The 26,144-nt window shown below is 45.6% G+C and overlaps 2 protein-coding genes across 5 annotated transcripts in view; both read left to right on the top strand.

The window, feature by feature from the left end:
- The first annotated feature begins 1,630 nt into the window (after positions 1 to 1,630).
- On the top strand, positions 1,631 to 12,849 carry LOC146189878 (sodium-dependent glucose transporter 1A-like). Of its 4 annotated transcripts, none has more exons than XM_084604633.1 (5): positions 1,631 to 1,739; positions 4,014 to 4,099; positions 8,411 to 8,537; positions 9,135 to 9,293; positions 9,816 to 12,849. In XM_084604633.1, exons 2-5 carry the CDS (start codon positions 4,028 to 4,030, stop codon positions 10,841 to 10,843), a joined length of 1,386 nt encoding a protein of 461 aa, XP_084460759.1. In that variant the 5' UTR covers positions 1,631 to 1,739; positions 4,014 to 4,027; the 3' UTR covers positions 10,844 to 12,849. The 4 variants fall into 4 exon arrangements, with proteins under 4 accessions (XP_084460759.1, XP_084460760.1, XP_084460761.1 ...); XM_084604634.1 differs by having other exon boundaries at positions 1,631 to 1,807; XM_084604635.1 differs by lacking the exon at positions 8,411 to 8,537 and having other exon boundaries at positions 1,631 to 1,807.
- Positions 12,850 to 19,596: 6,747 nt separating this feature from the next.
- The window catches only part of LOC146189877 (solute carrier family 60 member 1-like), a 7,645-nt gene continuing 1,097 nt past the window's right edge, over positions 19,597 to 26,144 (top strand). Inside the window, exons 1-4 of the mRNA XM_084603340.1 lie at positions 19,597 to 19,688; positions 22,309 to 22,435; positions 23,649 to 23,807; positions 24,682 to 26,144. The exon at positions 24,682 to 26,144 is cut by the window's right edge and continues 1,097 nt beyond it. Of these exons, the coding sequence (XP_084459466.1) occupies positions 19,686 to 19,688; positions 22,309 to 22,435; positions 23,649 to 23,807; positions 24,682 to 25,736 (1,344 nt within the window). The 5' untranslated portion in view covers positions 19,597 to 19,685 and the 3' untranslated portion in view covers positions 25,737 to 26,144. The remainder of the gene's footprint in view (positions 19,689 to 22,308; positions 22,436 to 23,648; positions 23,808 to 24,681) is intronic.

The raw sequence follows: 26,144 nt of genomic DNA, 5'->3' as shown, positions 1-26,144 counted from the left end.
TAGCTGCGTGTTCTAAGGCACCCTGATCTAGCTTCAAAAAGTAGGGCACTGCCTCTTGAGTTATCAAAGAAATCTTCCTTCCTGATCTGCATTTTCCACTTTCGGTATAATTCCACACTCTGTTTCGTTTCCATCGAATTTATCCAATTTTTACCTTCTGTGTTTTTCACCTGTTGCTTAATGCTCTTTATTTCTCCGTCCTTGTTACTAGCATACTTACTAGTTAGTTTCCTAGTTCTTTTCCTCCATTGTGAGTCAACGCTGTTTAGGTACAGGTATTTAAATACCCTAGCTGCCCATCTGTTACTGTCCAATTTCCTCAGGCGTTCCTCATATAATATTTTACTCTGAGCTTCCCGTACTTCGAAAGATGCCCAGCCCATATCTCCCTGTACCGCCTCGTTTGTAGTTTTGCCGTGGGCACCTAGCGCTAATCGTCCAACGGATCTCTGATTTGTTTCTAATGTCGACTGTACCTCTGATTTTAGGCACAAAACCGCATTTCCGAAAGTAAGTCCGGGCACCATAATTCCTTTCCAAATACCCCTCAATACCTCATACCTATTGTATCCCCACAATGCCTTATGCTTCATTATCCCGGCATTCCTTCGCCCTTTGGCCTTAAGTGATTGCTCATGCTTTCCAATGTATGCCAATCCTTCGTTTACCCATACCCCCAAATATTTATATTCTGCTACTCTAGGTATTTCAAGGCCTTGCATTTTAAGACCCTGTTCAGTTGAGCCGTTGAAAATCATCAGACCCGACTTAACTGCGCTGAAACTGAAGCCTAGAGCGTCCCCTTCGTCTCCGCAATACTTAACTAGAGTTTGCAATTCTTCCAGACTCTCAGCTAGCAGCTCAATATCGTCTGCATACATCAAACCGGGGAGGCGCTGCTCTACCGCCTTTCCACCTAATCTGTATGACAGGTTAAAACCTAGGTTACTGTCTTGTATCCTCCGTTCCAGGTTTATCATATAAAGCATGAACAGCACCGGTGATAGAGGACAGCCTTGTCTTAATCCTTCGCATACTTTGACATCCTCCGTACTTCTTATCCCTTCCCACGTAATTTCTACTTTGGTATCCCGGTATATTTCCTGTAGGAACTCATTATCTCATAACCGATACCTTCTTCTTTTAATATGTTCCACAGAAGTTCCCTGCTTACGTTGTCGTACGCCCCGTTTATGTCCTGCATACCGACTGCGTACAGCGCCACCGCTGCATGCATTATGGAGGCGACCCCTCCGCGGGCGCGAGACGGAAGACTAGCAGTATCGGTTTCCCCGAAAGGCGCCATGTTAAGGCCAACCGGTCGCGCGGTCAGTCTCCGACGTAACAGAGTCCCGCAACGCGGGCGACGCCGGTCGGAGATTGGGTCGGTCTCTCTCGTACGGCGACAGTGTTAAAATTGCACTCTCTGAGTCTAAATTCACATTATGCGGTCCGTACATTGTAAAACGTTGTGGGAAGGCATACAACGTCACCGGCTCTCTCCGGCACTTCCTCTCCTCACGCCGCAGCAACAAGGGAGGAGAAGCGCGAGGCCTCTCCTCTCAAGAGCACGTGGCCCCTTTACCGCCGCCCTTCCCTCTCTTGTCTACTGCGGTGGCGGCGCGCGCTTGTGGCGGGGACAGACGGTAGTGAGAGAGTGGGCGTGTGCGTACACCGAGGAGGAGTGCGGACCGGACAAGCGAAAGGGGCGGACGCGTCTGCGATGTCAACGGACTGAGGTGAACTCTGCTCTTGCATGATAACGCGCTGCCGAGGAAGACCAGACGGAGAACCCCTTCAGTGAATAGTTATACCTTTTGGTCCTCGGTGTTCGGGTTGTTCGTTGGGGCCTGCAGTGTGGTGTGAGCTAGCGAAGTGGCGTTTGGCTCGGAGAACGGAGCCGCAGCATCGTAGAGAGCCCCACAACGTGTCTTGTTAAGCATATGGGCTATTCATAAAACACTTCTAATTTATTTTTCCTTGTTGTTACGAAAAGTGTTTTACCGTCACCAGACTAAGGAACTAAGACAACCAATGTGCCGAAGGACGCGAGGTCGAATCCTGGCCACGGCGGCCGCTTTCCGATGGAGAAGAAAAGCAAGGCGCTCGTGTGCTGTGCGATGTCAGCGCCTGGTAGCAGATATGGAGAATGGCAGTTCCTGGCCCTACGGGCCTGGAACGGTAGGTCAACGCCGCTTGCGACGGGAGCTAGCCAGCCACCGTATGTTTATATACGTGGACGACGTAACAGTCTGCAATGAATCTTTGGTTGGGCCTAGTTGGTTCATGATTTTCTACGGAACTAAAGAGAGGAAACAGAAGACAATCCACAGAGAAGAAAACAAAAGCACAGGCGCTAACTAACAACTACTGTATTCTTCATGGCAACAACGCATATATATGCGTTGTTGCCGTGAAGAATAAAGTAGTTGTTAGCGCCTGTACTTGTGTTCTCTTCTTCTTTGTGGATTGTCTTCTGTTTGCGCTCGTTAGTTCCGTAGAAAAGACATAACAATCTGTTGTAGGCCGTTATTGCCCCCCGTCACCGCTTAGGTGGTGGACGACGGCTGTTGCGGCGCGCTCTTTCTCTTCCTCTTCTTTTTTTCTTTCTTGTCTATTATCTCTTCTGTCCGCACGAGGCACCGGAGGAGGCTCAGCTACAGAGCGAGTAGCAGGTCCGTGCATTTTCTTTTCCTTCTTCCTAAAGCCACAACAACAACAACAAGAATACCTCACAGTTATTCAGAAACATAACATTCATTGACAATAAAGGGTATGCGTGGGCTTTTTAATTGGTTCACAGGAAAGGAGAGGCGCAGTATCTGTAACACTTGTTTTTGTGGAGGCAGTGAGGTGAGGTGAAAGTGGAAAGAGAGAAAGAGGAGCCGTAGTGGATGGTATAGGGAGCAATTTCCACCACCTGGGGTAACGTGCACTGACACTGCACAGCACACGGATGCCCCTTCGTTTCGTTTCCATCGAAACGCAGCTGCCGGTGGTCGGTATCCAACCCGGGAACTCCGGAACAGTAGTCGGGCGTCTTACCACTGCACCACCACGGCGGTGTCTGCGCGGGCAAATGTGAATTTCAATGTCACGAAATCGCGGTGAAATTGCTCTCCAATGCGCACTAGTCGCCTCAAAATAAATGTCGCGCATGCGTAGCGAGTCCCTTAATCTCGCTAATTGTTACACGTTGCACAACGTGCTAAAGCTGTACACTAATCAATATGGAGTACGTACGCAAAAAAGAGTCCTTTGCGTCGGGATGAAGTCTTTTCTCCCGGTGTATAGACCGTCTTTTTTCCCCAGCTCTTCGTGTTGCCCGTGTTCTCCTTGAAGAGTTCTGAACAGCCTAAAGTCGTTTTTCCGCGCTGTTAGTACAACCAAGCAAGGAATACTGCACAAGCAAGGGGGCATGCGTCGCGTTGGAACGAACTGATCGAGGCAGAAGAGCGAAGGTATAAATAATACAAGCAAAACTGGCTCTTCTCCTCTTGCTGACGTAGTGGCTACATCAAAGGACATTCCCTCGCCCGGCAGCCAGGGAGGGAAATACCAGCTGCGACCTCTTTACGACGAGGCTAGAGGGGACGGTGATGCGAGGCATCGGTAACGGCGTTGAGGGTCAGTAACAATGACGGTGTTTTATGAATGCAGATGTGTTTTTTGTTAGGCTAGAGAAGGGTGAGGACGAATTTAATCTAGGATGCAGGAGTATATGCTGACAATAAATTAAAGGGTCTTGAATGCCTCCTACTATACGGTGAAACATTTCCGTGACAAGGCGTCTCATGTAGGCATGTTACAATAGATAGCTCGGCATGAGGATAAATTGTGAAGATATCGCTGCAGCCTATCATCTTTTCTATTGAATAGAGCCGCCAGAGTCTGATATGCTTATCTGACTATTCTTGGAAGTAGGTTTATTGTAGCGAGCAGTCGCTGAACAGGCATGGAAAGATACACGCCGCAGCAGCGTATTTAGCGAAATTCTTTTTTTCTTACACCAGGCAAGTCCATCGGTATGCCTTCGCGGAGGCCACTGGGGCTCAACCTGGGCCGAACCTTCAACCTGGGCCTGGGAAACCTGGGAATGGTGAGATCGGTTGTTCATTTACCCTCGTGTGACCAACCGTCATTCGAGATGCGGTTGTTCTATTCCAATTGTTTTTTCATTTTGGGCAGCTGCAATATTTCAGCGGATTTACACTACCACAGGGAGATTGTGTTTATGTTCCATAAATTATATCGCGTAATATTATCGCTTCAACGTCCTTCAAATGCGGCACTTTAGCTTGTGTTTGAACTCTTTCCTGTCCGCGGGAAAAGGGTGGTGTCATTCATATTTTTTTTCGTTAACAAAACTTGCCTGGTACATGTGTGTTTAGTATCAAATTTTAGAAAAGAATTTCTCCTCACAATGGTATTAGTGACAATCAACATCTTTATTCAATAAGTGATGAAAAAAAAAAACTGCCAGCAAGCAATTATAGTAAAAGCAAACAAACAAACGCACAAAGGTATCAACGTTTTTTTTTTTATACAAATAAAACTAAACATCAAAAATATACGTTTTTTTCAAACAGGGACCATTGCAACATTGCAGCAAATTTTAGTTTTCTGTGTACAGTATTCGCTGAGTTAGAAAAGAAAACAGTAGTCGAGGTCAACTACGCCAAGGTCAACCCCTGGCTGTCCTCTAGCGTAAAACAGACTCCCAGCGCTGCCGGCGGCAAGTGATACTACCCAAAAGACGTTGTCACCCTGCAGATAACAGTTGTGACCTTCGGAACAGTGATTTCTTCCGATCAGCGCACAGCAAAAGCGGAAATGTTTGGAGAGCGAACGCGAAACTTATCAAGGCCTGGCTGTCGGCGTTCCGGTTTGACTTCTCTCAGTTCTATAGTCTGAAGTGCTTAATTCGTCTTCCGAGTCATCACTGTTGCTGTTCGGATCCAATAAAGAGCTCTCCGATGCGTCAACTTCCGTGGAACCACGCCATTTTGGAGCAGCAGGGGCGCGCACGACGTCAACGCCATGATGTAAACAAGCAGCGCCGATCACCTGACTCCGGAGGCCATCTGGACGGGCGTGGCACGGATCAAAAAATGAAACCAAAAGCAAAAATGAAAGGGTTCTTCTATTTCCCACTAAGTGACGCCACTTGTCAAGAAGCGCTTCGAAAGCGGGAAAATTCAACCATCGACAGCGGGCGACACTTCTCAGCCGCATTATATATTCCACGCCCTACTTATTCCTACAGGCCAAGGAAAGAGAAGCGATCGATTCCATTATTCGGCAGTCCTTCAAAACAGCACTCGGTCTTCCCATTTGCATGGCTACCGAGAAACTCATGCAACTGGGGATACATAACACACTAGAAGAAATGATCGAAGCACACCTCACGGCGCAGTACGAGCGGTTGACCGCAACATCGACCTGAAGACAGATACTGCAAAAGACCGACATACACTACGAGGGCAGACACTCACAGGTAACGTCGGTTCCCCGTCCAATATACAAAACACTGGTAGTCCATCCACTACCTAAGAACATGCACCCGGAGTTTCACCTGCAGCGTCGGGTAGCAAAAGCCCAATCATTAGAGAAATACTATTCCAGTCTACCAAATACGACATATGTGGACGCAGCCGAATACGGGAATAAGAGAGCCTATGCCCTGGCACTAGTCGATCACAAGTATCGCTTACAAAATTCAGCGACGATAAACGAAGTACGAACGCCAGAGGAGGTAGAAGAGGCGTGTGTAGCTCTGGCGATTGTCACGACGGACTCCAAATACATTTTTAGCGGCTTAAAAACAGCCATTAGAAATTTCGCAAAAGGTAGAATTCATCAACCAGCAGCCAAAATTTTGAAATTTTTTGATTACTCTAAAAACGCACGATCGATCAAAATTTTCTGGGTCCTCGCACACTCGGGTCATCCTGGAAACGAGGTGGCTCACCAGTATAGTATGCCCGAGGATTCGTCGTAGGCCGGGAGGTGCGTTACCCCGAACTCAGATCGGCTCGCGAGAGAGACCCTACGTACAGAGGAATCACGAATTGGTATAAAAACAACAGACTGAAATATCCGGAGCCCCACTATACACTCAGCAAATCACAATAAACACTACTTAAAAAACTTCAAACAACTACGTGTTTTAATCCGTATAAGCTAGCACAATGGTATCCAGGCGAATACAGCCCCTCATGTTCACTTTGCGGTGACCAGAGGGCAGATCTCGAACACTGTTTAAATGTTAAAGCATGCATCCGCCGGAGGGCCTGCAGATTACCAATTCGGAACAGTGGGAGGCCGCATTGCTTAGCTCTGATCCAAGCCGGCAACACGCCATCACGGCTTGGGCCAAGGAGGTCGTCGAGCGCCATCGAGCGATGAACCACCCCTGGGGCGGCTTGAGGAGAAGCGAACTCCCACGAAGAAAGAACTTTCCAAATTCTCCTCAATAAAGTTTCCTCCTTCTCCTCCCTGTCGTGGCATGGCTGTCGACGTTCCGGGTCGCTTTAACGTAGTTTCGCTGTCAGTGACAAAGCCTGAAGAGCTGAATCGTCTTCCGAGTTATCACTGCTGCTGTTTGCATCCAAAAACGAGCTCTCCGATGCGTCAAATTCCGCGGAAACGCCCGTTTCTTAGCAGTAGGAGCGCGCGACGTCGACGCCATGAATTAGCGCCGTTCACGTGACTCCGGAGACCATCTGGACGGGCGCGGCATGGCGGAAACATTAAATTAAAAGCAAAACTGAAAGAAGGGTTCTCTTATTATTCATTGGGGGACGCCATAGCGGGTTACCGGTTGGAATAGGCGTGGACCGGAAAGTGTTAAGCATACTCAGTAACGCTACGTCTATAAGAAACCAGTTACAACTGCGCCTTTCTTCATTCAGCAAATAAAAGTACTTCTCGCACACTACTATAGCGAAGAACAAAACAGGGTATTACAGTGTGATGAAGACGTCCAAAATACTTCACCTACTGAAATTAACGTAGCAGAAATGTCTGAGATCAACCTGATCACAATTTTCAGAACGGCGCCGTTTCATGAATTAACTGAAAAATATATTTAATGTGTGGTGTAACAGGTAAAGGTGCTTGGAAGCAAGGAACAGTGCGTCGCTGCATGCTATATTCTGCTTACGTTTTCATGCGTCAGTGCAAACGTTTTACTAATGTTGGTTTGTTGAGTTATTCAAGTAAGCGGAAGATAATTCCGAAACTGATTCACATAACCATATGAATTGAATACCAAGCCTTCGGAACACATTTGCTTAGTCTCCATACATCAATAGCACGGAGGAAATTATAAGTGACGAAGCTTTATTAAAATAGATTTTTTTCATTGATTTTTCTAACAGCGAAATTTTGTGGTTGCAACACCAACACATCACCTAGCGGTTGCATAGAGAACTTTGGGTGGAATAAATCGTTGTTTGAATCAGCTTTCTATTTGCACGATTACAAATCGTAAAATATTTTTGTCCTTTTACAGTAGGTTGCTTTTCCATGCTGTAAAGTTGGAATTTATTCAAGAGACTAATTTTCCTCCTGATTTGATTCTTGATTTTGCTGTAATTTTCATAATTAGATTACAAATTGACATCAAGGCACGGCCGCGGTGGTTCAGTGGATAGGACTTTCTACTGCCGTGTCAATTCTGGCTGTGGTGGCCGCTTTTCTATGGAGATGAAAAGAAAGATATCGTTTCGCTCCTCGACGTCAGGACACGTACTTCCTAAAACCAGTTTATACATCCCTAAAAATCTCTTTGCACCTCAATTCTTGGGCGACCCCCCAGCGTGGGGAGGTGCCATTCCTTTAGACGACAACAAAAACTTAGAAAACTCCGTGTGGTCGAACTTACTGGAGCAGTTCACTTCGGTGTATTTCGTAGCTGGAGATATTTTTGGATGTTAAACCATATAAACGAGCAAATCCAAACCTTTATGGTTTTATTTTATGTTCGAGAAAAAAAATGATTTACGCAAGGCTGTCCGCTTCTAGCACCCTCTGCCATTCTGGTTATCCTATTGGCTAATACCTACACCCGGTTTTTTAGGCTAATACCTATACTGCCCTCTAAGAAGCAATCTAACGCACCTTCGGGGTTAAACTTTCCCATCTAGAAATATGGCACTAGCGGAAATAATTAATTATGCAGCTTTTAGACCTCCCTACTCTAAAACGCCATTTTCTCTTTTGGTACTTCATGGTCTGATCTCGTTCCATTTTGCCCCATAAATTCTGGCAAGCATCTGGACATGCCATATTATTAGCCTTTGTATGTTCCCGCCATGCACATCTAAACAAAAGCTGTGCATTTCTTTTTCAAATCTCGCCTTGCCTGAGTGGTGCATGGCTGCTTCGGTGCCGCGTGGTGCAAAAGGGTCTCATCGTCGCACTTACGGGCGTGTCTCTGCTGGATCTGGTGGAGATCTACGGGTCCAGCGTCTCCAGCGTCTCGTACCTCATCACTACGCGTGGCGTCGGAAACCTCCTGGGCTCTCTGCTGGGTAAGTTTGCGAAAGTAGTGCTTGATGGTGGAAGGGAAAATTTCTAAGAACTTCTGACGTGCCACATTTCGCTACAACTTGACGCGTTTATCGGTTTTTGCCTGCATTCCTGAAGGGGAGAGGGGGGGGGGGGGGTGTTTTTAATACAGCAGCACTCTACCCGCATTCTCGCAAAACCACGGTGGCTGAAGCCGATTTGACATTTCCGAGGTGCTTCATATGTTCAGCAAAATACGTGGGACCGACATTGCACCTTTCATTTCCTTTCCGGCTAACCAATTATAAAACGCCGGTGAACTGAGATGCGTTCAACGGAACGCTGTTGTGTACGACCAGGAGCGCGATGTACCGTGTGAAGCAGCAATGCTGAGGCTTCTGCATTTCTCCACTGCAGATTCTGCAGTACTTGAACGACTTTAAGTGCTTCAGCACGCGTGTAATCTGTGGTCTGGAATAATGGCCGCCTGATTAATGAAGCAAAATAACGTTTAAGAATTGACACACAGCACACACAATCCTGTCAAAACGACCTACTGCTGCACGATATTCCGTGATTAACTGAGGTAAACCGTATTTATTTTTTGAATGATTTCGTAGGCGGCAAGCTCTACGACACCTACAACACGCAAGTGGTATCCATCATCATGATGTCGCTGAGCAGCTTCACAGTGCTCATGATACCCCTCAGCGGACACCTGGCACTGGCGCACGTCATGGTTTTTCTCGAGGGGCTCAGCCTGGGTGCCTTTGGCACAGGTAAGCATCAGTTCATGCCCTGATTTAGGAAACTTTTATGGTTCTTTCGTGGACTAATATATGTTCAGGAGAATAAGGAATTTGGTTTAAAGGCGGTACATAACGAGTCTCACCTTTATAGCAGGAAGGTACTGCCCTTTGTTTACAACTTCACTGCTCTTTCCTTATCTTCCGACTTCGCCTTAGAGGGTATGCCTGATCCTATCTCAAGCTGGCTTATCAGCTGGCTTTTTCCTAATCAGGTTTACTATGTACAGAACCTTTACATAGTGCGTACTTGTCTTGCAGAAGGTGGGAAGTACAGACAGCAACCAATATTAATTAGGCGCCCCACGTTTCTTGAGCCACCTTGTCACTTCTTCAGGAGTCTAGAAACATCCGACTTAACGAAAACTGGTTGGTGTTAGTACTTCTAATCTGTATTTCCAAGCACAACAAAAACAAACATTTAACAAAGATGCGTTTAAACAGTGCCTTCCTTTCAGCAATATTGGCTACCTTAATTGCCCACTATTCGTGCAGGAGCGAACGTGTGGATCATCACGATGTGGCCGGAGAACAGCAGCCCTGCGCTGCAAGCTTTCCACTTTGCCTTTGGCATCGGCGGCCTTCTCGCCCCTTTCATTGCCAAGCCTTTCCTGTCACCGGTTCCCGGAAACAACACGACGAACACCTACGACTATACGCACTTGGCTGCAATCAACGGCAGTGACTTCGCGCTCAGAGAAATGGAGCCGATGCGCGAGATGGCTTCTGAGACAACAGAGAAAAGCCAGGTTCACTACGCGTTCGCAATAGCTAGCGCCCTAAACACGTTGCTTGCGGTCTCAATGATCGTGCTCTACATCGTCGACAAAGCTGACTTCAAACCGCGGGACCCGGCTACTGCTGACGACGTCGACACCCTAATAGAAGATTCGGCGAATAACAAGCGCTTCACCCGTATTGCACTGGCGATGCTATGCGCTTACGTGGGTGTATACGTTGTGCTAGAGTGCACCTCGTCCGAGATGTTTGCGGCATTCACGGTTAAAAGTGACCTCCACTTCTCCAAGACGACCGCATCCCACGTTGTCGCTGTTTATTTTTCGTGTTTCGCAGCCAGTCGTCTGGCCTCTGCTCTAGTCACAATCAAAGTCCCGGTGCTGTGGGTTCTGGTGCTGTCACACTTCATTCTGCTTCCAACGGCAGCGATGCTCGCTTTATTGGGTGCCACTAGCCCCACCGCTCTGTGGGTAGGTAGTGCCCTAACCGGCCTCGGTCAGGGGCCTTTGAACGCCGCCGTCACGTCCTGGACTGCCGGGTACATAACCATTACCAACAAGATGATGTCGCTAGTGGTCGTCACAGGAGGTGTCGGCTCCATGTCCCCTCCGCTTCTGGTCGGCCAGTTTCTTGACCATTATCCAAACCTCTTCTTGTATGTGTGTTTCGGAGCCGTTTATCTGTGTGTAATAGTTTTCACCGCTATGTGCCTGCACGTGAGGATGAAGCCAGCTGCAAGCCACAATAGCGATCTCATCGTTAATGCTCCCGCGGACGCTTGTTGAGAAGGTTTTCGACATTTAGCCGGCACTGTGAACAGCTCCTTCAATTTTTGTTTTGCAGTAGAAATAAGTGTTTTGGGGCGTATCTGAGGCTAAGTCAACGTCTCTTTCACCTAGTCATTGTTCATGACACGACATTTTTAAAAATACTTTTTTTTTTGTTGCAGCATATCCGAATTAGTCACATCAAAATCAGTAACTCCGTGACCGCTGTTCGGAAGCGAATGTCAGTGTTACCAAGTATCACGAGTTTGGATCTAAAAAGCTGTAGTGTTGCCCTTGCAGACTGCATGCGCGAGAAATCAGATAATGCCGTTCTTATCTGCATTTCTATCAGAGGTTTTTCTAAGGTTTTAATAGTCTTTCTTCAGAAAGAGCAATCTCATTTTTTACAGCATGATAATACAACGTCCCATTAGGCTTCTAATACTTCACTATGTTTCTTTCGTCTATGTAAAAAAGGGCAGGAGCCTTGTAACTTGTATTTTGGGTCAGAAAAAAGGGCTAAATACGTGTGCAAATTAACAAAGTATACGTTGCTAAACAAAGTTTTCATTGTCATCATCCTGATGATCGTCAGAAGGGCTGCCTACATTTCTAAAGAGCATACCCCGGTTATTTTCCAAAATTGGCACCTACTGTGCCTGCAACCGGTTGCCTAGCTCATTCCAACAAATTTGCAGCTCTCTTCCCTCCAGCGGATTCTCTGGCTTGTCCAGCTGCGTTTTTCTGAAGGGGTATTTATTCCATAAACATTCATCAATCCGCGTCATGTTTGTGCCCGTCGATACTTTTCTGCGTTCTCATCTTTGCGTTAGTACGGTAAAATACGATCAATGCAATGTGTTCCTTACGAACGACCGTTAAAGGCTCTTTCTTTTCTTACGTGACCAGCCAAACGTCCTTAAAAATATAAGCAATAAATCATTCTTCATGAGCTAGCGGTCTTAGCATCTCATTAAAGTAGCATCTCAGAAGCATGGCAACGCGTTACATACAGCTGGCGCTTTTATCGGCATTATCACCGTGCTAAGGGGCTGCGAGTTATAACGACCGTAAATATTTTATATAAGCTTCACTGTTCAAACCAAGTATTTAAAATGTCCTGGCTTTTTTTTATATTTGCACACTATTGCATGTCCATTTTCCATTGATGTTCATTTTTTCTATCATTGTGCAAAGGAGTAGAAAGCAACTGAACAAAAACCCTACTTTTATGCTTCCGAAAGCTGGGGTAAGAAAAGAAACAGGTCTAACTAGAGACAAGGAACATGAAATTCATATTCAACAACATGCGCTCCACGGGGCTTGCGATCAGAAGTTAAGCATCAAAAGCAAAGATCAGTTTTACGTGTAAATGAACTGAGTTATGGTACCGCACACTCAATCATAGAGTGTCCGCGTGATGGTACTATATTAGTTTATGCACTGGAGGTGTTGAATTTTTAATTTAACGTGACAGGATACAATCAATTACAGTCAAGAGCTTCAATGAGATGGTATACGATATATTTCCATACCGTGTTTGTGCCAATCATAAGCTAGGGAATAAGACCGATTCAGAGGTTTTACTAGATTTATCTACTCAGTTGAACAATCGCTTACATAGCGGAGATGATGGCAGTACATAGTAGTTACAGTTCAGTCAAGTACATACTAGCAAGCGGAAAGTTGCACATGATAAAAAGGCTAAGGAGGCTTGTTTATCACGAGACAGCGCAAGGGTGCTCTGTCACAGAAAATCCGAAAATTATGACTGGGCGACAGAGATATGACATCACAGCCAGATGACATAGCGTGGGAGATTTAAACCCCATGATAACGCGTTAGTTGCAACAAGCTTGACCTCACAGGCACACACCTTAGGCATACCACCGGCCAATTATTTCTGCGACACCGTTTGACAAATCTAAAAATTACAGGATCATACTTAGATTGGCTTAAACGTTTTGAGGTAAGATCTAATTATTGTTTTTTTGTTTAATGAACGATGGCATGCATGCTTTGCTGCCCGACAGACGGTGACTGCCCGTTTACTAAGGTACATTTTAAAGCCAGAAGCTAAGCTGTGTAATCGATCATATCTTAAGGCTAAGATATCGCGGTAAGAACGCATGAAGACGAGGCAATTCAGGCAGGCATAGTGCCCACTTCTCCGCCTAAGGCAGCAATTTTAACGTTCATTTCTGCGTTCGGTCGCAGGTTAGACGAAAAAGCTGCGCTGCATGTGGTGGAAAAACTTGTTTATGTTAAAACGTTGGCGAAGAATAGCCTATAATCGCTTATTTTAATACTTCTTTAACCATCAATCCACTTGTGTGCTTGCATCATGGGACCAACTTGAAATAAAATTCTACTGTGACAAATGTCTGCTTGGATTATTACTGGTGGTTATGCGTAAGGCTTTTAAGTGAGAAACCAAATTGTTTTCTTTATGTTAAATGATGCACAGGAGACAAACTCGTGGGCAGTGCCACCAAACAGTAAATAATATGCAACTGAATTTTTTTCTGTGATGCTGTGTTGGATGACTGTGTCATCAGATGCACTTTCAGGACACATGACAATGCAAAAAGGTATATCTCCTGCTATATTCATTTATTTCACTTGAACATTTATGCTAGCCTGCCTAAAAGTTGGAATGACAACAAAACAACTATCATTGATTGTATTGCAGTTGTTACGTGATGGTTGGTTGGTTTGTGGGGTTTAACGTCCCAAACCAACTCAGGCTATGAGAGACGCCGTAGTGGAGGACTCCGGAAATTTCGACCACCTGGGGTTCTTTAACGTGCGCTGACAACGCACAGCACACGGGCGCCTTGCTTTTCGCTTCCATCGAAAAGCTGCCGCCGAGGCCGGGATAAGTTGTTACGTGACTTGCGTGACCTGAACGCCTTCTACCATATGGTGTGGGCATGCCCATCCAACCCAGCTATCCTCCTCACCCCAACCCCTCTCGGTAGGACTGGGAGGCAACCCTGCGCGGCTGCTATGACCTTCAGGCCCAAAAGTCCTTGGTCCGGCGCGCCCGGGCTGCGGCCGACGCCACTAGGGACCCTACCTTGTATTTGTAAGGGCCGGATCTTGAAAGATTCGGCTCATGCATACCTCCGCCCATTTTGAGTCATTAAACGTTTTTCCCCACCACCTGCCACTGCAGCCACCTTTTCAGCTAAAATGACATGAGAAAAAATTCAATGATAAATTGCTCAGCCAGTCTGCCCACTAAGGTGAATTTCACTTTGTGGCTCCTGTCTAGCGACGTTGTCAATCAAAAGAAATTATAGGCATCCAAAATTTAGTCACTACTCCTCTATCTAGCAATTTGAATTTGGTACGGGCATGGTACCAAATTCGCTCCTCCATTCACGCGGCATGTACTATCGCTGTTGCGTGGTGCTTGGTTATACAAACAGCCACCGTCATTATTCCCTGTGGCAGAGCTTATTTTTGATGCCTGTATAGGTACTACTGCTATTCCATTCTGTAGAACTTTGTGTTCCTGCTGTATGCATCTTCATTTATACTCAGTGATGTAACACCTGACTATTGAATTTGGTGCATGCGTATGATCTCTTTCCAATTGAAATGCGGATGCGCGGCCACTTGTTCAAGCGCGCTAGTAATCGGGATGTTTGTCTCTCTTCTCATCATTGTCCTTTCTTCACTGGCTCTTTCCGTCATTATTTGCTAACTGGCACAGATGTCCTCCATGCTTCAGCATAGTATGCCAAATCTATGATTGCCGGGTTTAGTGAAGGAACAGCGCAAATGACGGGACACAGAGACACTAGGAAGCACAAACACAAGCGCCTTGGGTTTGTGTTTTCTTCGTGTCTCTGTGTTCTGTCCTTCGCGCTGTTCCTTCACCATGCAAAACCAACTAGCCCGCCAACTCACTCTTGTTTATTTGGTCGGGTTTATTTCAGCTCCACATCTTACAATGTTTCCAGAATCCTTCAATACAAGGGCAAATAATAAAGTCGAAAAAATGAAAACTATATTAGTGTAGATCACAAGTTATAATCTAGATAAAAAAAGAAGAAAATACTGAAAAAACTAGAACATTATGTAAGAACGAACAACGTCTATAGGCAGCACGACGCTGCAGGAAGAAAAGATGAAATATGAAAACCAGAGAAAACATACAAAAACCATTTCAACTAAATCTTCGGCCTGATTATTTACTACTTTCTGAATTCTGGGCACACATTATCTAAAAGTGACCACTGGTCCAATGACTAGGAGGCATTTAAAAGCACTCCGTGTATACAAGTACACAGAAAAAGCAGGAAAGATATGACATGAGCAATAGCGAGTCGTAATCACTGCAACCGTGCAGACGTGCAGAGAATTATTAACTTGCAGCATCCTCGAAGGACAGTGGATCTGGCACAAATATCTGCACATGATACTTCAGGAAAAGGGCAGAAATACTATGAGGAAAGTGTATAGCAAGGCACAATCAGATTTCATTTGTTGCCGTCGAAATTCTCTCTCTGAGGTCTTATTCGACGATGAATTTCCCTTGGCTGTTTTTCCCCGACCTTCCTTCAAAGCTGTATCAATCGAAAAATACTTTCAACGTTCGCCGTATAATTAGACAGATTTGCCCTCTCTTACGTGGGCCATAGAGCGCCAGCAACCACGCCGCACCGATGCCCTCAAATTGGCAAGGACACCCATAGCGTTTGCTCCTGTCCGTATATCAATCTTACTGCGAAGTGCCATGACAAGCAAAATACTGAATGACTCTGATATTACTTTGATTTTCTTGCGCCATCCGTTTTTAGGTCGCTTTTATATGAGCCGTGATGGGGGATTTGTACGTCTGCTCAATCAGTCACCCTGACGGGTATTTCAAAACTTCGTAATGTAACGAGAAAGGATATTCCGCTATAGCAGTGAAATAGTAGCATTATGAAGCTGCTTTGTTTTATTTTAATTGTTTCTTCTGGGTATGGGCGTCAGGTAAACCAAACCATATGGCAGAAGCGGCGCTCTCATTTCCAGTCATTCCTACTTTTCCTCTTTGGGTCTGATTTCATATATCGCTCATTCCATCAAGCAATCACCGCCGGTCTGCTGCGGCATTCCATGGGAGAGTGACGAATCCAGCGCCTTTTTTTTTTTTTTTTTGTTCCGTGCAGCTGTTTGTGACGCCGAGGGTGCCGTGTGCATCTCTAGTCGAGGTTCCATTCCCACTACAGCCGCGGCGGTTGCTGTGGCTACTGATATATTTGGGACCTCCTAGCTCTTTCACAAATATCTTGTAGTGCGCTTTACCTTCTCCCTCTCTAAGAGCAAAAGAGTGTAAGATGAGTGGGGATGCACCTAGCAGACCTTTCGCCGATGTACGCTACCAGCCTCAACCGGCTTCCGCCGAACAGACGTGAGCTTTATTTTTGCATCCCCTTTGCATCCTCTTGCATTATAGTTTAGCAGACGTTTTAGATTAGGTATAGCTGAAATAAAAGTGTGCAATAGGTGTCAAATATAGTCTTGGAGAAATGGCTTAGAAATATGTTTAAACATTCATTCTGTCGCACTTTTTGAATAAATTTCTCGGGAGGAGTTTTCTTTTCCTTTTTTTTGTGTGTGAAATGGCCTTTTAGTCATAAAAGAGAAGTTTTTTTCTGTGCTGTTATGGGGTGGGGGGGGGGGGGGGGTTGTTTAGAAAAAAAATTCAGACCGAAAGTGTACTAGGTAGCAATTCGTAGCAATTAGCAACCTATGGATGATAAAAAAACAGAATGAACCTTAATGAAAGCGTTCAGCCTTTTGCTTACGAGCATTACGCGGAAGTAAGGCAAAAGAGAATTTCAATAACGATAGTTGCTTTGCAGTGATTTCATAGTTATATTCCAGGTAAAGGAGGTGTAGATAATCAAGCATTTTAGAAGGGCAGGGTAATCAAGTCCAGTGAAACCAAATTAGAGCTATTAACATCCGTATTACCCAGTGTTCAATATTTTACACAATAGATTAAGGGTTTTGTGTCGAAAAAAAGGCAGCATGGCTGCAAGACAAAACTCCCCATGGGTCGAAAAGGTCATAACTTTATTGCACATGACCTCGCGCGGGAAGCTACAAACACCCCCAACCCTCTAAACACTAATCAAAGTTAACGAGCGTTAAGGGGGGCTTCGGTGCCCTAGACAGCGTTTTGACAGGAGAACTGGTATTCGCCCGAAGTAAGGCAAGTCATCCGTCTTCCTTCCCTTTCTCTGCCATAAGCCACCACACTCTCGATAAAACTGACGTCTCGTGTTGAAGAAAAATTAATTGAAATATGAAACGTTTTATGAAATAAAGATTTCTCCAAGGTGAGCCGATGATTTGGAACCTATATTTCAAAATTGCCAATTTCGTGCATCTCGGTGACCACTGGCCAGGTATTTCGCGTGAATTCAAACTCTGATCATGGCAAGCACCACGTGATGTAACCGGAAGAGGCTGTCATCGGCTCGCAAAAGACTTCCACTAAAAAGGGTTGCACGCTGGGCCAGCGGCGCATTTAGTTCCCTTTTTCCTGGCTATATTATGAAGCTGTAGCGAGGAACCAAAAGGGCAAAAAATTATACAACCTTTCGCCATTGGATTTTTCACCCATTCGTATCCCTAATTTTCACCACCAAACCTAGCGAAGAAAGCGCAAAGAGAACTGACCCGTATCACACTTCACCCATTCGTGGTTGAAGTGTGATACGGGTTAGTTCTTTTTGCTCTTTTTTCGCTAGGTTTGGTGGGTAAAACTAGTGGGAGAACCTTTGTGCATGCCTCTTTTTTAAACACCGATACTTCTGTAGCTAGTTGTGCTAGGCGAAAACTATTTAGCAAGACGATGACAGGCCTCTCTCTCAGTATTATCGGCTTTTACTCACTTTGCGGATTCCCTTTCACAGCCCCTCTAAGACCGAGCTTAAATATCTCCCCAACCTTTCGTTCTCCACAGGCGTTTTAACAAAGAGTAATTACTTAACATCAAATAACTGAAATCAAGACTTGAGTGTTTCGGCGGGAAATATAAAAATCCAGGTTACAGAATTTTCTCACTAAAGAAGATTCTCTGGCAACTCACGAACCTCGTAGCATTGTTGTGAAGAAACTATTGAGCGTTGATAAAATTTTGATAGGAAGCAGAAGGAAACAATATTTCTTTCTATTTCTGAGCTGTCAGTTAATTAGGGCTATATCAAGCGGAACCATAGCTGAGAAGGTCGGGTAAAGGAAGTCCTACAAGTGAGTGAATAGCAGATAACCTTACGACTCTGGACCACGAGATTAGCGATTTGAAAGTGTCCTTGCGTTTCATTTTAGTTGTGTCAGGTAGAAAAAAAAGGGCCCACTCAAGCTTCGCTTTGAAGAATATGATACGACTGTGTTGACACCTCTCGCTTCCGGCTATGCAAAATATTCCGTAACCGAAATCATTTCACCCTAATTTTCTACTTTGCATCCGACTGCAACTTAATCCAAAACAATGTATTCTTACTCTACCGAACCCCTCTTAACCCTATCCTTAATTCTTCGAAATCCACCATAACTTAACCTAATACTACTTAATAAACTCCTAATCTACCGTAATCCACCAAAATATAGTCAGTCCAACGTAATCCAATAAAATACATCTTTAATCTAACACAGGCTTACCAATTTGGCGCCTATAATTGCAGACTGATCGCTGGTGTGGTGACTTCACAGGCCTGCTCGACTACCTTGAGGTTGTGGTACCTTATTCTGTTCGCTAAACGCCCGGTGTCCTTCTGAGAGCCACACCCTATTACGTGGGTTATCAAACTGATTGCCTCAAAGAACCCTAATAACCATTAGTATGTGCAAAGGAACCCCCCTCCCCCACCCTACGCCCCTCGTCACTACCAGGGGATGTTTCTCATGAATATTTTTTTTGCCCGTCGGCACAACCAGGCAATGTTGCGAGTCAAGTGAGAGCTCGCAGAACCCACAGAAGCAGCTAAGGAAATGCAGTTAGAACCCCTACTGTAAGCTTTCGCATTAGAAATGAAGCACTGCTGAACAGGACGAAGAAGGTGAATGTGGGTAAAATATCTATACAGACAGCAAAAAATTTGCGAAGGCGAGTGGGGTCTTTTTTTTTTTTATTCAGGGCTATAGTGCTGATTGAGTGCCGCTGTCTTGTCTCGCTCCACTGAGCAACGCTCCTCACTCAGTAGGAACTGGGATGCATGCAAGAGTTGGGGATGATCTTGGATACGCCTGTGGTACGTGATGCAGAGAGTGAAAAATCCAGCTGTGTGGACACGTGGCCTTTTTTTGTGGCTCTGAGCAGCGTAGAAACGGTTCAGTAATCAGAGCTGTCTGTGCCTGTTGAATGAAGAGGTCACGTGCCAACAGAGATTGAGAGAGAGTGCAGGGAGTAAGTAGGTAGAAAGGAGCACCAAAATATTCAACCATTTACGCTGTTAGATGCAATTCTATATAGAAGAAGGCTGCCTGCAGGTTTTCTCCCATAAACTTACGTCAGTATGTTCGCATCTATGATTAAAAATTTGTTTTCATGAATTCCATTTCTAGTGTCACATCATTGATATTGAGGAGAATGAGACATAACAAGAGTCTTTCTTGATTGTGTGACTGCTAATGCCAAATGGCTGGAGGCTTTTATTGTATAGTTTTCCTTGAAACGTTTTATCTAATGCCAAATGGCTGGAGGCTTTTATTATAAAGTTTTCCTTGAAACGTTTTATCTCACTGTCTATTTTGCAGTGACTACGTTGTTTCCGTGAAGACACGCTCCCTTTACGCCGAACTCTGGCTGAATGTGGGCCGCACGTGCAATGTCAGCCTCGGTAATTTAGGCATGGTAAGCTTCCTTCTTCTGCTTCATAGCGACAGGCCAGTCGCAGTTTTCTTATCACTTGCATAAATAATTGCTTTTTAGGATTGTTTCACCGCCAAAGCACTACTTCAAGCGGTCAAGCCAAACAAAGAATGTCGTCGATCGATTGCATTTCCAGAGCTCGAAAAAAATAACACACACACCAAGGTGTGGCGTATTCGAAACCAGGCATTTCTGATGAAAACGAGTACGGAACCTCGTAGCTATTGCTGCAGCTGATGAACTCCAGTGTGAGTGTGCAACACACAGTTATGCTGTGGATTGTACGCTGTCTCCTCCATCAACTTTCATCTGTGCGCAAAATCTTTCGCACATCGTGCTCGGTTGCTCTAATGTGAAACACTATAGCATTTTTGGCTACGTTCAAAATTTGGCAATCTGAGCGCTTTTTAATCCACAACCAATGAACAGGTCACGTGAATTTCTAGATGTTCATCTCTGCCTGTTTTTCGAACAAAACAAAAAACAGAGCACACAGCCTCATAACCTGGCAGTCATCCGACAAGATGAGCATAACTTCAAGAGCGAATAACTGCACCCAAAGGATGTTAACGCTCGCTACGAATTCACTTTTAGCCCGTTAGACTGAGGCGATTCTCGTACTGAACGCCGATACAGGTAAGAATCGTCACGATGCATGCCATCCTCTAAGCCTCGTTCACCATGCCACGGTCAAACATGTGCTAAGCCCAGCAAGCCAGCCGAGGCTGCCCTAACATTGAAAAGATCAACGGAGATCTTCTCCTCCCGGCCGTTGATGCGCAGTAGAAAGTGTTTAGAAGCACGCCGGAGCACCTGGAACGGACCATCGTATGGTGGCCGTAAGGGTGGACGTACGGCGTCGCGACACACAAAGATATGACTGCACCTCTGAAGGTCGGGGGTACGTACGTGGATACAACAGGAATACTGGCGCTTATGTGGTGGAATGACAGTGCTCATAGCGCTACGTAGACGGCAGGCGTAATCTGTGACGTCAGCAGGCGTGGGTGGCCATATATGGCTCGGAGAACTCGCTAGGGACGCAGAGAGCAGTGCCAAACGTTAACTCTGCTGCACAGGTAGAAGCGTCACTGTGAAGTGCGGTGCGGAGACCAAGCAGGGCGAATAGTAGGCGAAGTCTCGAGCTCCGGGCACTGGTAGGCCTAGCGAAGCGGCTGGTGCAAGCGCAGTGCAGGAGCAGAGAGCGAATACGCAAAGTCTGGAGTCCCCAAATTTGTGGAGATGAATCGCAGATAGACTCGTTATCGGGTCTCCACAAATATATTTTACAGGAACCGCTGAGCCAGGCAGGAACGTAACAGCAAACCGCCGACATCTAGTCCTGTCCTGTAACCATGAAGAATATTTGCGCGCGCTTGGCAGGCGTGCTGATGCTGTCTTCTCCTTGTGCGGCCCGACCACGATGGCATGCTACAAGGCTTATTTCCTTAGATACGACGCATAGAAGCATGCTTATGTATACACTGATAATAAACCAAAGATGTTATTATTGATCTCACATTGCATTTTAACTACTCGCACTTTTCTATGGGAAGTAACCGATAGTCAACTCTTCATACTTTATTTTGCCCTTCCCTCTTGACCTGCGCCTATCACCTACAGAGTACTTTCAACACTATCGTATTATATCAGCTGCCCTGTTTCTAGATTCGCTACGCATCCTTTAACGCAGGCTTACTTGCATTTATTTCGCGTGGCCCCGAGAGCGCTTGCTTTGTCGCCATGCATTTCTTGCGATAATTTCTGAGGCACATTATTCCGTTTTTGAATCAGTACTCCACGTTCATTTTAGTGTATAGCAGTGAAGCCGATGCGTAGGTAGTGTGCGCATAAGAGAATATGACGTTAAAGATAGCAAGATTGGGAATAAAGCACGAATCGGAAGTGACACGTCTTAGATATTGCTCTTACCAATTGTTTTCTTTGTCAAGGTACTCGTGTCCTACCTAATGCAACCCCCACTGGGTCGAAACAATGTTAAGACGAAGTAGGAGCCGCTAATTACTATGGAAACTTTTGCTGCGTTGCGTGCTAGTTTGTGACAAATTATGGGTTCATTAGTTTTCTCAGTGCGAAGTGTGAAATAAAAATAAAGGAGGCAACATTGAGCAATATGATAAATGGATCGAAAGAACCAGCATATAGCTGAACAGGCGTAAAACTTTTCCATTGCATGCTTTTTTGTGGAAGTTAACTATACCTTTACTTTCAGGCAGAATTTACTTTAAGCAGGGGAAGGAGGAGGGCAGACGTATATATACTGACGAAGTCAGGCAAGCAGGAGCTTCCGCGCTAGGTGGCCAGGAGCCCTGAGCTCTGGCGACCTGGGTTGCCCGCCCAATAACCCGCACTTGGATTGGCGGGTCCGAGCTGAGCATAGCGGCCGTTCACTGCTCGCCGGTGGAGAACTGCAGATACCGCGGAGGGGAGGGGGGGGGGGGGGGGGGTGTCTCGTGGGCATGCTAACAGTATGGGGTGTAAGTTGGCCCTCTGGTGGCATAAGTTACAGTAAACAAGAAAATGATCCAGTGCAGCTAGTGCACTCCGCGTAGATTTTACCGCTTTCGCTATAATGTCCCAGGGCCTGATCGTGGCGATGACCGGTGTTGCCTTGCTGGACCTGGGAGAGATCTACAGCGCCAGCTTATCGGCCGTCTCGCAGCTAATCACGACTCGGTGCGTCGGGAACTTGGTCGGCTCTCTGATCGGTGTGTATCTTTTACTGCGACATGACTCGACACGTGTTTATCGGAAGGTGCTTATAGTGCATAAAATTTCAAAGAAAAGAAGTGCGTTTTCACCCGTAAAAGGCGCCCTGAACCAAATGGTATGGGCTCATTACCTTGATTTGTGTGTAATTCTTTAGACCAGCAGCCTGACAATACGCAGAGGACGTCAGCTGAAAGGAAGCTGATCGGCATCATCGCCAGCTCAACTAAACCTTTTTCAAGGTGCATCTTTAGCATCCCGCCAATTAACACAGTCCTTCACTAGCTGCCTCAGTCTGACTTACACAAGCGCAGAGGTTACTCACGAGCAGCGGCAAATATTATTGAGGGCACCAAAGACTGCTTTAGTGCTATGAATGAGAATGAGTTTACTCACAAGCGCTTGACCTAAAGGTCTTTACGCCAGAGGTGTTCAGCTGAAGGCTTTACACAGAAGACGATAAGCCTAAAAACCTTAACCCTCACTGCTTTTATTAGCCATTGTAATTATTTGCCCTCACCATTATTTAATATCAGTTATTACTTTAATAGCCTTTACTATTTAAGCATCTAAGTTATAGGCATTTGAATTAACGAACTTCACACCAATGGCTCCTAGGTACCCTTGAACTAAAGGCCTTTACTCTAAAATAGTTCAACATTAAATCATTTATCCTGACGATCTTTATGATTGCAGTTATTGACCTTTTTATTTAGTAACGTCCTTTGTCATGATGACGGCATTAGCCCTAAAGGTGTTCGATATTAAGACCAAGGTAACGTCTTTAGAGGTAAATGTTTTTTTCTTGAAGGCCTTCAGTGCAACGACCTTTCTCCTAAAGACCTTTGTTATTGTAATTAGGGACCATTATTTTAGTAACAACATCTGTCATCTGGAAAGTCTTACCTGAAGGCCTTCAACGTAAAATACTTGACCATGAATGCATTCACTAAGGTCACTAATGAATATCACCACAATTCAGTAACATCCTTTGCCATTTCCTTACTACCCATAATACAGTTACACATAATACTACAGTTAAAGATTACCTACTGGTTTTCTGATGGGTGCTGGCTACTTTAACGTCTTTCTGAATGCCACTCTTTATAATTCGTTGCCAATGAACCTTGTAGTGCATTCGATTTAAAATGCTGCTCATTCAAGGTGGCTTTTATCTCTTACACACGCATGCCCACGTGCTCTGTTTCTCAGGCGGCAAGCTATACGACACGTACAACACCCAGGTCATTTCCATCCTGCTCACGACGCTGACATGCGTCACAGTGCTGATGATCCCTCTCAGCGGATACCTGGCACTGGCGCACGTCATGGTGTTCTTTGAGGGACTCAGCCTGGGTGCCTTTGGAACAGGTGAGTGCGGCACCCCTGTTCACGTGTGGGCCAGTTTCATGAGGATATTTTTAAGAGAAAAGAAGCTTATAATGGCGGTTCCGTGGCTCTGTGTTCTGTCCGCTGCTGAAATTACAACTGCGACGCCCGCCTTTCAAAGAGCCACATGCCTAAACGTTTGAAAAAAGCTTTTTCACACATTATGAGGCAGATATGCTTGTCAGCAACCTAATTTATTACTTGATGTTTTGCACCATTGCGCCCATTCTTGATTCCATACCATTCCGCAATGTAGTCGAAGGTTTATATTTTCTCTTATTGTTTTTACACACCCACTCCACAAACCCTCATCATGTTATGCTCACGTTTGTTCGCAGATGCAGTATATTTGATTAGTGGTTATAATGATTGTAAAACATAACGGAAGTATTATATTTCGGTTAAATGTCCCACCGAGACGCAATCTGTTACTAGACATCTCAGCTCAGTGGCGGAAGTACTAATTACACTGGCACAACGGTGCAGGGTAAGGCCTGAAATGAAAAGAAGTCAGTTTTGTGGTAGTTTTCAGTACACGAGAAGATAACGCTCTAAAAACGATAATGTGGACTTTGATTTCGGTACTTGAAAATGTTTATTTTTGTCGCATGTCCGCATGACCGTCCGTGATTTGTTAAAAAGCAGCAACATATTTCAATCTCTGCTATGCAGTGTCTAAATAAAGTGCGCAGGCTTACACTGCTATTCTAATGTACATGGCTTAGGTCCTGAAACGTGTACGCATGCATATTCACTTCTGAAAAGAGAGTAAATTAGATTTGCTTTCCATGAGCATGCCAAATTGTTGGAGAAAAACGTAAACTAAGAGTACTGTGGTCTCACTTTCTGACTTCAGGTGCGAATGTCTGGATCATGAGGATGTGGCCGGAGAACGCCAGCCCGGCGCTACAAGCTTTTCACTTGGCCTTCGGCGTAGGCTGTCTGGTGGCTCCCTTCATTGCAAGACCATTCCTTTCTACGCAAGGTAGCGGGAGCACAAACTCAACATCGACAACACCAAATATTACTTCGAACTACACACAGGACTTCTTCATCGTGCCTCAAGAACCTTCCAACTCAACGCTCCCGGATGGCCCTTCAAGCAACACCACGATTCACTACGCGTTCGGAATAGCTAGTGCCTTCCAATTAGTCCTAGTAGCCTCTATGACCGTTCTATACTTTATCGACAGCAGCAGCTTCAAGGCTCGTAGAACAAACGCCTTAACCAGCGCAGAGGCTAGCGTGCAAGATTCGGCGGAATATGCGCGATTTTCCCGAATAACGCTAGCATTGTTATGCGCCTACGTTTGCGTCTACGTCGCCATAGAGTGTACAACGTCACAGATGTTGACGGCGTTCGCTGTCAAGTGCGACCTTCACTTTTCCAAGCCTCTGGCCTCTCGCCTCGTGGCCGTGTACTTTCTGTGCTTCGCTGGAAGTCGCCTGGCCGCTGCTCTCATCACAGTCAAGGTGTCCGCCTTCTCCGTGTTGGTCGCCTCGCACGCCCTTCTCGTCGCAACAGCTGCTGTCCAATTGGCGTGGGGTTCCAGTAGCTCTGCAGTGTTGTGGGCGGCCAGTAGCCTGACGGGTATCGCTCAGGGCCCTTTAAACGCCGCTGTGACGGCGTGGGTAGCCAAGCACATCAACATCAGCAACAAGATGATGTCCATCGTGGTGGTCACAGGAGGGCTTGGATCTCTGTCGCCACCACTTCTGGTCGGCCAGTTCTTGGACAGCGCTCCCAACGTTTTCTTGTACGTGTGCTTAGCAGCCGTCATAGTGTCGACCGTACTCTTCGTTAGTATGTGCTTTTACCTTCGAAAAAAGCCGCAGCTACGAGCAGTTGGGCAGCTTGTTGCGAGTGAAAATGATGATGATGACAGACCTGACGTAACGCCGTCTGTCTAGAAAGACAATGGTCATTTTCACAGTGGGAATGGTTGTGCCAGTGTACGAATACCGGCGGTATAGAAGCTGGAATAAAGGGAAGGTTCTGACTCAGGGGCATGAAAGCCTGGAAATAGAGGGAAGTAAGAACCAAAATGCGCAAATTCGTGGATATTTTTAAATAATGCCACTCCAAGGAAAATATTTTGATGTTCGTCATTAGACAATTTTTTTTCTAAAACGGAGTGCGAAGCCTAGCGCGTTTAACAGAAGGACTACGAGCATGAACACTGCTGCGAATGGGATTGTCGAGGAATGAAGCGGTTTTTATTGTGTACCCCTTATAATTGTGCTGTTCGTTGAATACTTGAATATTTCATTTGATTCTACGTTTGCGTCTCTAGAAAACACATCACTGGCAATGATTGA

Source organism: Amblyomma maculatum, chromosome 5 (assembly GCF_055883805.1).
Source record: "Amblyomma maculatum isolate TAMU_Amacu chromosome 5, ASM5588380v1, whole genome shotgun sequence".
NCBI lineage: Eukaryota > Metazoa > Arthropoda > Arachnida > Ixodida > Ixodidae > Amblyomma > Amblyomma maculatum.
The sequence above is the reverse complement of the archived record's forward strand: the minus strand, read 5'-3'. Positions and strand labels throughout refer to the sequence as shown.